General features: G+C 48.4%; 1 protein-coding gene across 1 annotated transcript in view; it reads left to right on the top strand.

The window, feature by feature from the left end:
* LOC146771977 (RNA helicase MOV-10-like) overlaps positions 1-16036 on the top strand; it is a 177730-nt gene that overhangs the window by 83712 nt on the left and 77982 nt on the right. The window contains exon 7 of the mRNA XM_085640275.1: positions 15452-15577. Within this exon, the coding sequence (XP_085496401.1) occupies positions 15452-15577 (126 nt within the window). The remainder of the gene's footprint in view (positions 1-15451; positions 15578-16036) is intronic.

Below are 16036 nucleotides of genomic sequence, written 5' to 3'. Positions count from 1 at the left end.
TGTACAGATCTCGGGCGGCCCACACTCAGGCGGAGCTGTCTGAATACTTCGATTCCATACAGCTTATATGGTTTAATGCACACCAGAAAGGTTATTTCGATCGCCCATTTGAGGCAGAGGATGTGCGGGAGGCCATAGGGTCATTGGCTGCTGGTAAGGCGCTGGGGCCGGACGGCCTCCCGGCGCAGTTCTACAAGGAATATGCGGATCTCCTGGCCCCCCGCCTGCTGGCGGTATATGCGGAAGTGGTTGAGAAGGGTGTGCTTCCGGACTCCATGAGGGAGGCTGTCATCATCACCCTCCTGAAACCAGATAAAGATGCCCAGCAGTGCGACTCTTATAGGCCGCTCTCATTAATCAACACAGACGCCAAGATCTTTGCGAAAATGCTTGCAACTCGCCTGCAGCCGGTGTTACCCCTGATGATCCGCCCGGACCAGTCGGGCTTTATACCGGGCCGCTCAACGTCCCATAACCTCCGCACCCTCTTCGGAGTACTGCACTATTTGGCCCCGCATGTTAAGGCAGCGGCTGTGCTACTGGACGCCACCAAAGCGTTTGACTCCCTGGAATGGGGATTCTTGTTCCCTCTGCTGCAGCGCATGGGGGTAAGCGAGGCCTTTATCGGTTACATACGACTACTTTATACAGACATTACTGCAAGGGTAAGGGTCAATGGGTTGATCTCTGAGCCTTTTGCCATTCGGAGAGGCACGAGACAGGGCTGCCCCCTGTCACCTCTGCTGTTTGCCATTGCCACGGAACCTCTGGCTGCCCGTATTAGACAACATCATGCGGCCAGGGGCATTGGCTTCTCGTCAAGGGCGCTGACCATATCGCTATATGCTGATGATGTTACACTGTATGTTTCTGACCCTCAGGTCAACCTCTCCCCTCTGACACAAGAACTACTGGACTATGGACGGCTGTCAGGTGTCACTATCAATTGGGAGAAATCAGTCATTCTGCCCTTGACCACCGGGACTCCCCGCTTTACCCCAGATTGCCCGCTGAGATGGGCGACTGGGCCGGTGCGATACCTGGGGATCTGGGTGAGCACAGATATGCAGCAGATCTGGACAGAAAACTATGGGCGGGTGACCGGCTGGGTGGAGGAGAGAGTTGGCCGCTGGAAGCATTTGCCCTTCTCGCTGGCTGGCCGGATTGCGGTGGCAAAAATGGTGATCCTGCCTAAACTCCTTTACTTATTTGCGAATATCCCGCTGCCCCTTACCGCACACTTTCTGCGACAACTGCGATCATTGATGGTGGAGTTGGCGTGGGGGGGAAAGCAGCCGAGGGTGTCCTGGGAGACCCTCACTCTCCGACAAAGACAGGGTGGCCTGGCTGCGCCAGACTTCTCCTTATATGCATACTGTGCACAGGCACAGTTCTTGCATTACTGGGCGCACCCCACACCGTTTCAACCGCACGTGGCGATCGAGACCGACAGGGCGGCACCGCTACCGCTGGCGGTTGCCCTATACGCGCCGCACGTCCGACGGTGCACAGAAATCGACCCGGTTCACGCGCTCAGGTGGGCCTGGAATGGTTTGCGAAGCAGGGCCGGCTTAGATGTGCTTTATACCCGCTCGGTGCCCCTGCGTGGGAACCCGATGTGGCCGTCGCTGCGGGCTATGCGAACCGGGGGGCGAGCCGCGGAGCTGGGCCTCCACACTGGAGGCGATCTATTTCCGAGCGATGCCTTCCTAACGATGGAGAAGATGTGTGGATCGGAGGCACCGACGCTACTAGACACGCTTCTGTATTACCAGCTCCGCAACTCAAGTCGTAGGTTGTTCCCCACTTTCCCGGCGCCACCGCCGGATCTGCTTGCTTTGGAGAATGTGTTGTCTGTGGATTCTGGCCGCAAGCTGGTCTCCAGACTGTATGTGCGAATGCAGGCTAACCACCCCGTGATGCTTCCGGCGGCGCGGGGCGTGTGGGAGGCGGAATTGGGAGCTGAAATCTCTGATGTGCACTGGGATCTGAGCTGTCGGCAGCTTGAGCTTCTATCCCCCAACTACAGGCTGCGCCTGATCCACTTCAAGTACATACACATGCTTTACCGCACACCAAGACGGTTGCACCGCATGGGTCTAAGGGATACCGATGAATGCTGGCGCTGTCATGCACCGGGGGCCACCTTTATGCATATGGCGTGGGGCTGTACTGCAATAGCGTTGTTCTGGACAAGGGTGCTGGAGATAATATGCACTATCACGGGCCTACTGATCCCCTGCACTCCCCAGGTTGCACTACTGGGGATTTTACACATGATTGAGCCCAAACACCGTAAACTGCCAGCAATGCTATTATTATTGGCCAAGAGACAGGTTGCTATACACTGGGGGGCGGGCACATCACCTCACATTAAGGTTTGGATTCAAAGCGTTGCTTACTGCCAAACCCAGTTAGCCCTGTACTGGGAGCTTATGCCGGCGCGGTCCAGACCCAGAGACATCTGGGAGCCCTTCATACACTGGCTGGAGCAAACCCCGCTACAAATGCTGTAACACGCTGCTCTCCCCTCGGATGGGGGGGAAACGTTAATATTTTCTGCTACTCGTGGGGCGGGTTGGTGGCTGTCGAGGTGGGATACCCAGATGGGCAGATGAGGCTGATAGCCGGTTGGTTTGAAGCGTAGATTGTCATGTAAGACTGCCTGGATATCCTGTACATTCCGCACCCTGTGCCTTGTTGGGGGGGGGGGGGGGGGGCCTGTCGCCATTGTCTGCGATGCGTACATAGCAGTGTGAAGCAATGTTTTAAGTTTGTTATTGAAAATGTCAATAAAAAGAATTAAAAAAAAAAATTCATTTTGTCGATGGACCCCCAGCAATCTTCCTAGCCTGTCCAGATATAAAATTCTTGTTTTTTCTCATCTGAAAAATTGGTAAGCCCCTGTTCAAGCAGTGGTTTGCTAAACATTGACATTATTTAGTCATAGTTCACTCATTAGTTTGTTTCATGAGCTTCTAGAACTGGAAGTGATTAGTTTGTTTTGTCAATGTGAAGTTGTTTCAAAGATCCGTGCCTTAAGCAGCTAGCTTGTTTAAAGGAATCCAATAGTTAAGTAATTCGGGGCCCTTCTCTGGATCTAGCCATGTCCATTGTTGAAGTAGGCTGTGTATGGTGCACAGTAATGTATAGGCAATCCTGGATTCCTTCAGGGATTAGAGGGGAGATGTATGTTGTGGGTAGGGGGAAGTCAGATGAAAGATCTTTAAGGCCTCATTGATGTCTTGCTACTAAGATGAGTCTTACATGAGCACATGAGCAAGACACCAGGCAGCCAATGTTTTGTCAGTCTTTTGGGAAAGCTGATGTCGACTATGGTAGTAGTAAAATTGAGCAGTAACCAAGACTCTGGTAAGTAGAATTCAATATTTTGTTTCAAGAAACTGAAGGATTTTCCTCCTCTATTATTTTCTTTTTAAGATAAATAAAATAAGTAGTATTGTGCTTTTTAGGCACATATTAAATGTGTTTTTGCCTGTAAAAGACTGACCAACTGTGAGAAAATGGGTTACTGTCTGAAGGGGGTGAAGCTCTATTTAAGCCGCTACCACAATCCTTGTCAGAGTGAGGCACAAGGAAACCCCAAATTAACCTGTGATCAACTCTCTGCTAGTTTGACACAGATCAGTAAGGCTTAACTTCGAGGCAATGTGTTAAGTATTTGTGCAGTGCTTAAATAGTAATAAAGTGAAAACACTGCACAAAACATCCCACGCCAATTTAGAGAAATAAAGTACTATTTAATAAAATAAGTCAAGACTAAAGTAACAAAAATACAATTTGTAGAACCATAGATATGCAATCTTAAATATTTGAGTGAAAACTGCGCCAAAAAGCCCAAAGTGCTACTTGCGGCTATCTGGTCGTGTGAGTCCAGGAGAAAGGTACAAGTTCAGGCCAACTGCGATGGAGCGCAAATTAGATACAAGGACCACCGCTTAGTCCAGCTCAAAGGGTAACTTGCAGTTGGGTGGGCTGGGAAGAGCAGGGAAGCATTATGGATGTTTGTTGATTTAGCGCAAAGAGCAGGCCTGGCGTCCCGGATGGTCGTCACTGTATTGCGGAGATCTTGTTATCACAAACGGTTGGGCCGGAGGTTCGCTGTGGCATTCCCTGCGAGCAGTGGATGCTGTAGTGCAAAGGCTCAGATTGACAAAACTTCACACTGGCTAGCAGTGCAAACAATGTTTTGGCACCAACATGCCCGACTGAGGCCATACCAAGAGTCCACAACCTGAGGGGCACCTCTTCGGGGTCAGGCACTTATTTCAGCTGAGTCTGTCAGGTGCTTATTTCAGCTGGGTCTGGGTGCTGGTTCATGTGGTTGGGAGCCTGTTATGTCCTTGTAGCTCTGAACAAGAGGTCAGCAGGCTAGCCCTTGGAGTCAATCTGGGAGTCCTAGGTTCAGGTACAGGACCAATTCCTCTGACCCAGGCAGGAGGGCAACTGGGCAGCAAGGCAGCAGTCTAGCAGACAGGCAGTCACTTCAGCAACACAACTGTCAGGAAGGAATAGCCTGTAGGAGAGCTAACTTAAAGCTTCCTCTCTTGGCGCCGCTCACCCTTTAGGAGAAATTCGCTTCCTTATAGACTTTTCCCCCTGGCGTCTTTCAACCTGGCATTATTTACAGATTTCAATTCAATCAAGGTTTATTCGATCTCATCAAGTAGATCATAAAAGATGTACATTACAGAAGATGTCATGATTTAAAAAGAATAACTATATGCAAGACTATTAAATATACATTAAACATTAAAAGCATACCACAGTATAAAACCTTGCTTAGAATCCAACATTATCAGGAATTACAATAGTTTGTTAAACTGCTAGTGTGGGGAACAAAAAAAGCCTGGACATTAAGTGCAAATAATGAGAAGTATTGTATCAGTTAAAAGAACATACTCTTCCTCTAGGCTAAAGTGCATTTCAAAGCTTATCCAAAGCAATAATGTGGATCATAATCGTTAAATAAACAGCATAACTGTTAAAATAACATACTCTTTCTCTGTGCAAAAATGGAAAGCGACAGACCCAATAACGTGTCATCCTTAAGTTGCTGAAGAAAGAACAAGGCAGCTTTTTATATAGAAAACATATACCTACGCAGCAGAGACGATAATAATTTTTTAGTATAAAGCAAACAAGCATTTGCAATGCAATAGGTTTTGCATTTGCGAGAGTTTAAGCTATTAGTATTGTAAATGACAATGCCTTATTATAGTTTTAAAACCCTAAACATAAATAAAAGGCATTGTCATTTACAATGTCAGTAACTCAAGCTCACGTAAATGCGAGACCTATTGCATTGCAAATGCTTGTTTATACTTTGAGTATGTGCACTCCAGATAAGGCTGAAATTGCCTTGGTTGGTAGGAGTTGATGATAGCCCATGCGTGCCTGCGCTTTGCTTGGACATCCATGTCAGCCTGATATAACAGAGAGCGCGCTCGCTTTTTAATGCATTGCTTAAAGGCATTTTGACCCAGTTGTAGTGCCCAGAGCTCTCTAGCATTGAAGATGCTGCACCAATCCTCAGAGGTACTGGAAATGGGGTTGTCTTGGACCACCAGATTGAACTTCGTCCCACAGTAGGGCCTCTAAGCTTCCTCTCCTGGTAAGCCGAACTTTGTGGCAGAGATTTAGGAACGCACCTGCCCTGGCCACCCGCTATTTGAGAAGGCCAAATTCCAGCTTGATCTGGGCAGCTGAGGAGGATCTCTGCAGGTGACCAGCTTATTTACGAGCTTGCCATCTCTCCCCAGCAAGATTTTGCGATCATAAGCCAAGGATGGAATGATTTTTGTCCTCATTACCTTAAAGAGCGGGACAAAACTGGCCCACATAAGAGCTACAATTATCTTTAGAGTCCTATATCTAAGCCCAGAACTCTCTAGGAGCACTTTGTATGTATGGCCGTAAATGGATTTATATAGTTTGCACCTAGGAACATATTAATGGATGGATGTGCAGGTTGTGGTAGAGAGGAAGAATAAGAGGTACGACTAATTTTAGCTGTCAGTTATTTTTATGTATAATAAACATGCATGCTTCAAAGCTGAGTTTGTTGAGTGCAGTTGCTTATGTCAATCAGTATCCCCTGAGTGCTCCAGGACCAACAGAAAAGGTCTCATATGGCCCTTTATTATTTCCATGCTACCCGGAACCTGTGTGCGAGCACACGCGCAGCGCTCTGCTTTCCATGAAGTCCTAGATCTGTGCGCGTGCCAGGAGCTTGCTGCTTTCCTTGCTGCCATGGACCTGTGTGCTTGCCAGGAGCTCGCTGCTTTCCTTGCTGCCATGGACCTGTGTGCGTGCCAGGATCTTGCTGCTTTCCAGGCTGCCCTGGACCTGTGTACTTGCCAGGAGCTCGCTGCTTTCCTTGCTGCCATGGACCTGTGTGCTTGCCAGGAGCTCGCTGCTTTCCTTGCTGCCATGGACCTGTGTGCTTGCCAGGATCTTGCTGCTTTCCAGGCTGCCCTGGACCTGTGTACTTGCCAGGAGCTCGCTGCTTTCCTTGCTGCCATGGACCTGTGTGCGTGCCAGGAGCTCGCTGCTTTCCAGGCTGCCCTGGACCTGTGTGCTTGCCAGGAGCTCGCTGCTTTCCTTGCTGCCCTGGACCTGTGTGCACGCGCCAGGAGCTCGCTGCTTTCCTTGCTGCCCTGGACCTGTGTGCGCGCGCCAGGAGCTCGCTGCTTTCCAGGCTGCCCTGGACCTGTGTGCTTGCCAGGAGCTTGCTGCTTTCCTTGCTGCCATGGACCTGTGTGCTTGCCAGGAGCTTGCTGCTTTCCTTGCTGCCCTGGACCTGTGTGCTTGCCAGGAGCTCGCCGCTTTCCTTGCTGCCATGGACCTGTGTGCGCGCCAGGAGCTTGCTGCTTTCCAGGCTGCCCTGGACCTGTGTGCTTGCCAGGAGCTCGCTACTTTCCTTGCTGCCCTGGACCTGTGTGCGCGCCAGGCGCTTGCTGCTTTCCAGGCTGCCCTGGACCTGTGTACTTGCCAGGAGCTCGCTGCTTTCCTTGCTGCCATGGACCTGTGTGCTTGCCAGGAGCTCGCTGCTTTCCTTGCTGCCCTCGACCTGTGTGCGCGCCAGGAGCTTGCTGCTTTCCAGGCTGCCCTGGACCTGTGTGCGTGCCAGGAGCTCGGTGCTTTCCAGGCTGCCCTGGACCTGTGTGCTTGCCAGGAGCTTGCTGCTTTCCTTGCTGCCCTGGAACTGTTTGCGCGCCAGGAGCTTGCTGCTTTCCTTGCTGCCATGGACCTGTGTGCGTGCCAGGAGCTTGCTGCTTTCCTTGCTGCCATGGACCTGTGTGCTTGCCAGGAGCTCGCTGCTTTCCTTGCTGCCCTGGACCTGTGTGTGCGCGCGCGCCAGGAGCTCGCTGCTTTCCAGGCTGCCCTGGACCTGTGTGCTTGCCAGGAACTTGCTGCTTTCCAGGCTGCCCTGGACCTGTGTGCTTGCCAGGAGCTCGCTGCTTTCCTTGCTGCCCTGGACCTGTGTGCGCGCCAGGAGCTCGCTGCTTTCCTTGCTGCCATGGACCTGTGTGCGTGCCAGGAGCTCGCTGCTTTCCTTGCTGCCATGGACCTGTGTGCGTGCCAGGAGCTTGCTGCTTTCCAGGCTGCCCTGGACCTGTGCGCGCCAGGAGCTTGCTGCTTTCCAGGCTGCCCTGGACCTGTGTGCTTGCCAGGAGCTTGCTGCTTTCCTTGCTGCCATGGACCTGTGTGCTTGCCAGGAGCTCGCTGCTTTCCTTTCTGCCATGGACCTGTGTGCGCGCCAGGAGCTTGCTGCTTTCCTTGCTGCCATGGACCTGTGTGCTTGCCAGGAGCTCGCTGCTTTCCTTGCTGCCATGGACCTGTGTGCGTGCCAGGAGCTTGCTGCTTTCCTTGCTGCCATGGACCTGTGTGCTTGCCAGGAGCTCGCCGCTTTCCTTGCTGCCCTGGACCTGTGTGTGCGCGCCAGGAGCTCGCTGCTTTCCTTGCTGCCATGGACCTGTGTGCTTGCCAGGAGCTCGCTGCTTTCCTTGCTGCCCTGGACCTGTGTGCGCGCGCCAGGAGCTCGCTGCTTTCCAGGCTGCCCTGGACCTGTGTGCTTGCCAGGAGCTCGCTGCTTTCCTTGCTGCCATGGACCTGTGTGCTTGCCAGGAGCTCGCAGCTTTCCTTGCTGCCATGGACCTGTGTGCTTGCCAGGAGCTCGCCGCTTTCCTTGCTGCCCTGGACCTATGTGCGCGCGCCAGGAGCTCGCTGCTTTCCAGGCTGCCCTGGACCTGTGTGCTTGCCAGGAGCTCGCTGCTTTCCTTGCTGCCATGGACCTGTGTGCTTGCCAGGAGCTCGCTGCTTTCCTTGCTGCCATGGACCTGTGTGCGTGCCAGGAGCTCGCTGCTTTCCCTGCTGCCATGGACCTGTGTGCGTGCCAGGAGCTTGCTGCTTTCCAGGCAGCCCTGGACCTGTGTGCGTGCCAGGAGCTCGGTGCTTTCCAGGCTGCCCTGGACCTGTGTGCTTGCCAGGAGCTTGCTGCTTTCCTTGCTGCCCTGGACCTGTGTGCGCGCGCCAGGAGCTCGCTGCTTTCCAGGCTGCCCTGGACCTGTGTGCTTGCCAGGAGCTCGCTGCTTTCCTTGCTGCCCTGGACCTGTGTGCTTGCCAGGAGCTCGCTGCTTTCCTTGCTGCCATGGACCTGTGTGCTTGCCAGGAGCTCGCTGCTTTCCTTGCTGTCCTGGACCTGTGTGCGCGCGCCAGGAGCTCGCTGCTTTCCTTGCTGCCCTGGACCTGTGTGCGCGCCAGGAGCTTGCTGCTTTCCAGGCTGCCCTGGACCTGTGTGCTTGCCAGGAGCTCGCTGCTTTCCTTGCTGCCATGGACCTGTGTGCGCGCCAGGAGCTCGCTGCTTTCCAGGCTGCCCTGGACCTGTGTGCTTGCCAGGAGCTCGCTGCTTTCCATGTTGAAGCTGAGCCTGAGTGAATCTTGCTCTGTTGATGCCCATGGGGGAGGGGGTGTGCATGTGTGTGCGTACGGATGTATGGCTTACGCTCAGGCTGTGCCTGTTTCGAGAGAATTTTGCAGTTGGTGATCATGAGTGGAGGGGTGGGGTGACATATGGGAGCGTAAGAGTGTGTGTGTTTGTGCGTGTGTGAAAGGAAGAATGTTTTGGCTTTCACTGCCCCTGTCCATCATATATTTTTGTGTATTACAGGTAGGTCAGGTAAAATCATAATTTCAATAAAAGTCAAAAAGACTCAAGGTTTTTTAGCGATTTCCTTCAATACAGAGCAGTATTTAAAGATATAGAGGGCACATGCCAGTGACCCACAGCTACATGCATCCCACCCCCTAGTGCCAGACCCGGATCTAGAGGGTGGGCAAGGTGGGCCAGGTCCACCCAAGGAATACCCTGGTCCACCCAAGGCCATTCAGAACTGAAAAACAAGTGTTTTTCACCCTAATGTTGGGGGTCTCCCTTCTTGTTTTTTCAACCATTAACACCATTGACATAGGCTAATGTCAGGCCTGAGAAGAGATGTCAAGTCAGCAGAGTTTATTAGCTGCTATGATGCACAAATGACCAGCAGGGATATCCTGAAAACTGAATTCTGATTCTGGGCTTATTGCATCATATGTTTAAACTTCAATGCTTTGCAAATAAAAAAACTGCCACCGTTTTTTCAAAGCATGACAAGCTGTAAAGGGGCTCTGCATGGCAGCAGACACAACTCTGCTGCTGCACGTGATCAAGAAGGAGCAGGCTGCAGTTTTAAAGGTCCGCAGCCTAAAGATGTGACAAGCAGCCTCCCTTCCCCGAAGCCAGAAGCACATCAAAGAAAGCAAAGTATGAGGCTCTTTGGTTACTTATTGTGTTAAAAATGTCAGATGCGGACAGATGCCAATACCTAATATATAAGATCGATTAAATGCGTTGTTGTTTTTTTGGTCTGCACCCACTCACCTTCATGGCTCACCCATGCTTCTTTATGGCCCTCCCACCGAAAGAATGCCAGGGCCGGGCCCGCCAGCAGCTCGGCTACAGGACCGGATAACATTTTTATACAGCGGAATCCGTGCTCTTATTTTGAGATCCAAAGCTGCCGCTGTTGGGGTAACTGCTCCCCTATAGCAGGACTACGTACAATAAGCTGTTCCACATCCGTGAGTGCAACGCTGCAGTATTGAAAGTGAAAATGCTCAGTGCATCAATTACTTGCTGGTTAAGATCTGTGGGCAACTTGCAAATAAGGGGCTAACTTTACCCTTTGGCTTTGTGAAATTGACAAATTACGTGCACTTGAGTTAACAGTATTAAAACACTTGCTTAAGCCCCCCGAATTGCAAATCTGTTGGGGTGAGTCTTGTATAAATGTGATTCTGTTTTATAAGAGACTGGAATGTGGTATTTGACTCCCGCAACCTTGAAGCCTGGAGTTCTATCGGGCATCACCAATTAAACTGTCATTCTTGGTAAACACTTTCTCTAATACCTGAGCGAGGGCCCTAAGCTTCCAATACTGGGTGTGCTAAGAAACCTTGTAACGTCAGTGAGAGGAGCTATATGCAAAAAAAACAGCGAGTATACGTAATATAAATCGCCTAAAGTGGAACGGTGAGGAGTGAATGATGTGCGTAGCTAAATAGATGAACGCTTAATGGCAACCCAGGCCCCCTGTCAGACTATGAATGTGATGTAAAAATATATGTAAAAGACGGGAAAATCAAAACGGAGAGCCGCAATAACCACTCGCATTGATGGAAGGGGTTAACTTTATTTTTGTTGGTTTCTCTGCCACCTTGAAGCTTTTTAAGGATCGGTCGTCAGGGTGTACTGCATAGTCCTCTTTCATTTAATGTCAACGCCTCGCCATGGGTAGTAAGCGATATATCGATGAAATTACCATTGTAAGCACCATACACAACTACTCTACAATAAGAAAAAGAATAGTTAAACAATGGTGACACCTGGCGGGTAACGCAGGGCTCTGCAGCCACTGCGTCGCAGGCTCCCCATCCCTTCTGTAGCATGTCACCATATTCTGTTGGGGTGGGAGAGGGTGGGGGGAAATCTTTTTGCATTACTCGCTGTATTGCTCTAACAATACAACACTAACAATTGAAGGTCCTTCACAGCGAGTCGCCATTTAAAACTGAGCATTAAAAATAGGAAACTCCTGATTTGACACCGGGCGAAATAAAATCGAATGACCGTGACCTTTTATAAAGTATGCACGACAAATGGAATTATGTTTCAAAAAAATTGTACTATTCTTACTCAGTTCAGCAATTCTCATGTTCAAGGTGGGCGAATAAAATGGAGTCAGCCGTGACGGCATGTCCCTCAACTCAGTCATGCCCTTTATACCACACGCATTATTACTATCACCATGTCCTTGTCATAGTCATTCGGTCACGAGTTTTAGTCCAGTGTCCACCCCTTAGAAACATGAATAGAAGAAAACACCATGCACAGAAAGATGAAAAAAAACAAGCATTTGAAATTGAATAGGTTTCTAATTTACACAAGACCTAATGCATTGCAAATGGTTGGCAACTTGGCATCACCAACTACGGGAGAGATGGCGAGCGGAGGGATAGAAGGCACGGACATCGGGAGGGAGGGCGGGGGAAGGAGGAGACGGCACTGACAACGGCAGGGCAGGTGGGGTAGAAAAGGCACAGACAACGGGAAGGAGGGCGGGGGGGGGGGAAAGAAGGCATGGACAACAGGAGGGAGGGTGAAGGGGCGCAGAAGGCACCACAACACTGCCTGCAGTAGCAGAACCTCATTAAAGAAAATAGTGCTGTGAGACTAAAGATGTACCGTGTAACAACCGAAGTAAAGGAGCCTGTTGCCATGGGAGGTGACAAATGAAGAGGAGGTGGTACCAAGGAGGGATTAACAAGCCTGTTGACAAATCAGAAGCCAGCATTTAGGACAGACAATGACACAAGCAAATGGCAAATATGGGTGGAGAGTGGGCAGGGCTTCTATTCGCTACTTCACCACAACAAGTTTTGCAGATCAACGCATGCGCGCTGGCTGTAGGCTCGACCTAAAAAAGACTTGGGCAAGTACACATCCTTTGCATACTCCTTGGTAAATTAATGGAAGCCAGGAGATCCTGGTGAAGGAGTCTAAGGAAAGAGACCAAGCCCTCATTAAAGCCCAGGGACACGCGGGTAGCCGATAATTTGGATCTGTTAATGAACTCAAATGAGCTCAATAGGTCCATAAATGCAGGATAAATAGGGGCACCCTTTGCAGTTTTGTATTTAGCCACAATAAGATGTAGATTGAGGCACTGTTCAATCGTCCCAAGGCCCTCCTGAAACCGCATTGTCATTGAGAGGGGACATTGTTCTCTTTTGCCCAAGAAAGGAGACGATCCAGGATTACTCTACCAATTATCTTAGTTGTAGAATCGAGCAACGTGATCGGGTGGTAACACCTGGGATCATGGGCATTACCCCTTCTAAAAATAGGAACAATAATAGACGTACACCAGGATGGTGGAGCCCCCACCCGACAGACTGAATTAAAAACACTAGTTCGCACAGGAGACCAGAACCCAGGGTCTTCTTTAAACAAATCAAGAGGGACTTCGTCTGGGCCTGGAGCCTTCTTGCATGGACTGTTGTGAATATCTTTGGCAACTGCGTCAACACAAAAAGAAAGGCTACCAAAAAATGTCGCACTGTTGCTCATCGTATAACACATCGTCATTAGTAGAATAAATGGCAGAAAAATAATCTATCACGGCATCAGCAGTAACATGAGCAGTAACGCTATCTGAGGATAAGTGGTCAGCCAAGGGATAAGGCAGCTCACACCACCTTCCAGAATACCGGAGGATCTTTTTCCTGGCAAGAAACAATAGCCTCCCATTTATCATCCTCAACGGCTGCCTTCCTCTTTACGGATGTCATTCTATCAACATTCTTTGGACAAACTGGGAAGCAGCCTCTTAGTACCCTTAGTTTGGATACAAGCAGCAATCATTTTCTTTGTGCTTGTCCTATCCTGATGATGACCTGTTAAAGTTTGGAAGGTTGAAACGCAGTCGACACTCATATGGCTGAAAAAGGCTATTTATTTTGCAATGATATTATATTAATATTTTGGACTTTATCTATATTCATGCGCAATATTAAATTACTTGTTTATTTTCACTGCTCTTTTGTTCTTGTCTCATTTTGTACCGTCCACTTGATTCTCATGAGCACTGTGTGTTCACTTTATACATTGAGCACTTTCTTGAACCATATTTGATGCTGCTTCTAACTATGTACAAGTTCTATTGAATACATTTTGATTCTAGATTTTGTTTGGCTATATCTTATTTTTTCTTTCTTCCTTTGTGTTTTAATTAAGTTGTACATACAATACATGCTTTACTGTATTGTAAAAATAACTAGATTAGATCTTCTAAAAACTGATGCCATTTGGAATATTGTTGCTTGATACAAACTTTCTAAAAGTGGCATTTTCAAAGTTGTAATTTAAAATCGAACTTTGCCACAGGAGGATTTTTCATTACAATTCCAAAGACACCAAATATGACCTGATTACCTGTTTCATTTGAAAGTTACATCTTATGAAATATATTGAGGTAACTCTAATGTCCTGCTATGGGAGGGATAGGCTTTGCAGTAGTGAAAAACAAATGTAAGTTTTTTGCTACCAGGACATGTAAAAGTTAAATGTACATGTCCAACGTCTTAAATACACTGCATCCTGCCCTCTGGGCTGTCTAGGGCCTATCTTAGAGGTGACTTGTATATATTTTTTAAAAATGTTTGGGCGTGGCAAAATATTTATTTTGCGAGGTCGAAATTGCAACTTAAAACTGCACACACAGGTTACAATGGCAGATCTGAGACATGTAAGTAAGTAAAATGGGAGGGTTGAAGGCGAAATGTTAGGGGAAAACCACGCCAATGGTGCAAAGTCTAACATCATCTGTGTGCTGTTCTTATTCCTTGTTGCAACACTGCTCACATGAGGAAAACACTGTTCATCTGAAATACCTTTCTAAAGTCTTTAGAAAAGACCGGCTGATTAACAGAGTGCAGTAATTATTTTATAGGACATTTGGTTTGCATACGCTAAGAGGAGCTAAACACTTAAAATGCAGACAAACCATGTAAGTTTGTTTCGGATTGCTTCACTTAATGTTATATAATGTTATATAAAGAAGCCGAAATCTTGGAATCTCTCTCTAAATTGTCAATTTTTTTGCTTTGCAACCAACAGTTCACGCTCACACTGCCCTGACTTCGAAATCTGTTCTTTGCCAGTTAAATCTCCTAAGCAAAGTAGAATGAATCATGGTAGCAGAGGACTGTGGAAGGAGGACAAATGTATCCATCTCGAATTGAAGGAGGCAACATTCTTGCCAGCCTTCCCTGGTATTCTCGCACTTGCCAAGTCCATAATTAGTTGTTAGAGACAAGAAATTAGCCTACATTCCACCAATCTTTTACACCGAAAGGATCAGATGTCATTCAAGATAGGATCCATCACACTCCGTACTTCATCCCAAACATCACTTCATCCATTCCCGTATTTGGGGGGGCATTGCTCTGACTTTGATACGAGTAGAATTTCTGCCTTATCTTGGTTAAGTTTTAGGTGGTTGCGAGTTAGCCAGTGTTGGACTTCTTTGAGAGTGGCGTTTTGTCTGTGCATGTAGTCTAGTGAGGAGATTTCCAAATGGAGCTGTGTGTCATTTGTGTATAGGTGAAAGGGTATGTTTGCTTGGTTGAGAATGATGGTGAGGGGCTCCATGTAGATACTGAATAGTGTAGGCGGGAGGACCGAGCCTTGGGCGACACCCTGGGTGATTTGCATCGTGTCAGAGGTCGGATTGCTTATTTTTATTTGTTGGGAGCAGCTTTGTAGAAAAGATGTGAACCAGCTAAGGAGCACCCCTTCCGCTCCAATCCCCTTTTGGAGGAAATCCAAGAGTAGCTTGTGATTGACCATGTCGAAGGCCATCGATAGATCTAGGAGTATGTCGGAGCAGACAGCATCAGTCTGCGTCCAGGGATTTTTGCAGGTCACCCACTATGTTCAGAATGGCGGTTTCTGTGCTGCAGCCCTTTCTGAAGCCTGACTGATGAGGGTCTAGGAGTTTGTAATAGTTGAAGTGTTGGTTTAGTTGTGATACGACACATCTTTCTAGGGCTTTGGCTAGGAAGGGAAGGTTAGAGACTGCTCTGAAGTTGTTGTCATTCAGGTCAGCTCCCGGTTTTTTAAGGAGTTGCTGACTTGGCCAAGTTTTAGACGGTGTGGCATCTCTCCAGTCATCAGGGAGCTGTTCATGATCCTAGTGTAGAGTTGTTGATAAAAATGTACAAATGCTTTGTTTTCCCTCTTCATCTTTCCTCATGTCCCCTTGCTGTTGTGGATTTCTATTCATCTCATTTTAAAAAGTCTTAACTAGTCCTTTTTTCTTTTTTTCAGGTTGGGTCAGTGGAAGAGTATCAAGGTCAAGAACGGAGGGTGATTATTATATCCACAGTGCGGAGCTGCACAGACTATGTCAAGCTCGATGCAGATTTTAATCTAGGATTTCTGAAAAACCTCAAAGTAAGTCTGGCTCTCATGGTTGTGCAGTGGAGGACTTGTATTCAGCTGTGTTTTCTCAAAGGAAAAGTAGAGTAAAGAACATTTTTTAAAAGGCATTCATGCTACTTCTCAATCACAAAGTTGTTACCTTATTTTAAAATTCTGCTAAGGACGTGGCTGCAAATGGTTTATAAGGAGTGGGAGGTAGTGTATTTGAGGATTAGACAGGAAAAAAAATCTAAAGTAACTAATGTTGGAGGGAAATTTTACTAGAACTGGTGGAATAAGTGACCCGCATTGTCAAAGCCAATATGTCCTCCCTTTGAAAGGCATTGGTTAACCGTGTGCCCTTACCAATGTTTGTTATCCGTGCTGAACAGCATTGGCCAAAACAAAGTAAAAAAAGCTAGCTCTGGCATAATAACCTTTGTGCACACATGCATCATGCACTCTTCAGAATGCCCATCTTTGGGCAGTAAA

Source organism: Triturus cristatus, unplaced genomic scaffold, assembly GCF_964204655.1.
Source record: "Triturus cristatus unplaced genomic scaffold, aTriCri1.1 SCAFFOLD_168, whole genome shotgun sequence".
Lineage (NCBI taxonomy): Eukaryota > Metazoa > Chordata > Amphibia > Caudata > Salamandridae > Triturus > Triturus cristatus.
This window is presented reverse-complemented; position numbering and strand designations above follow the sequence as displayed.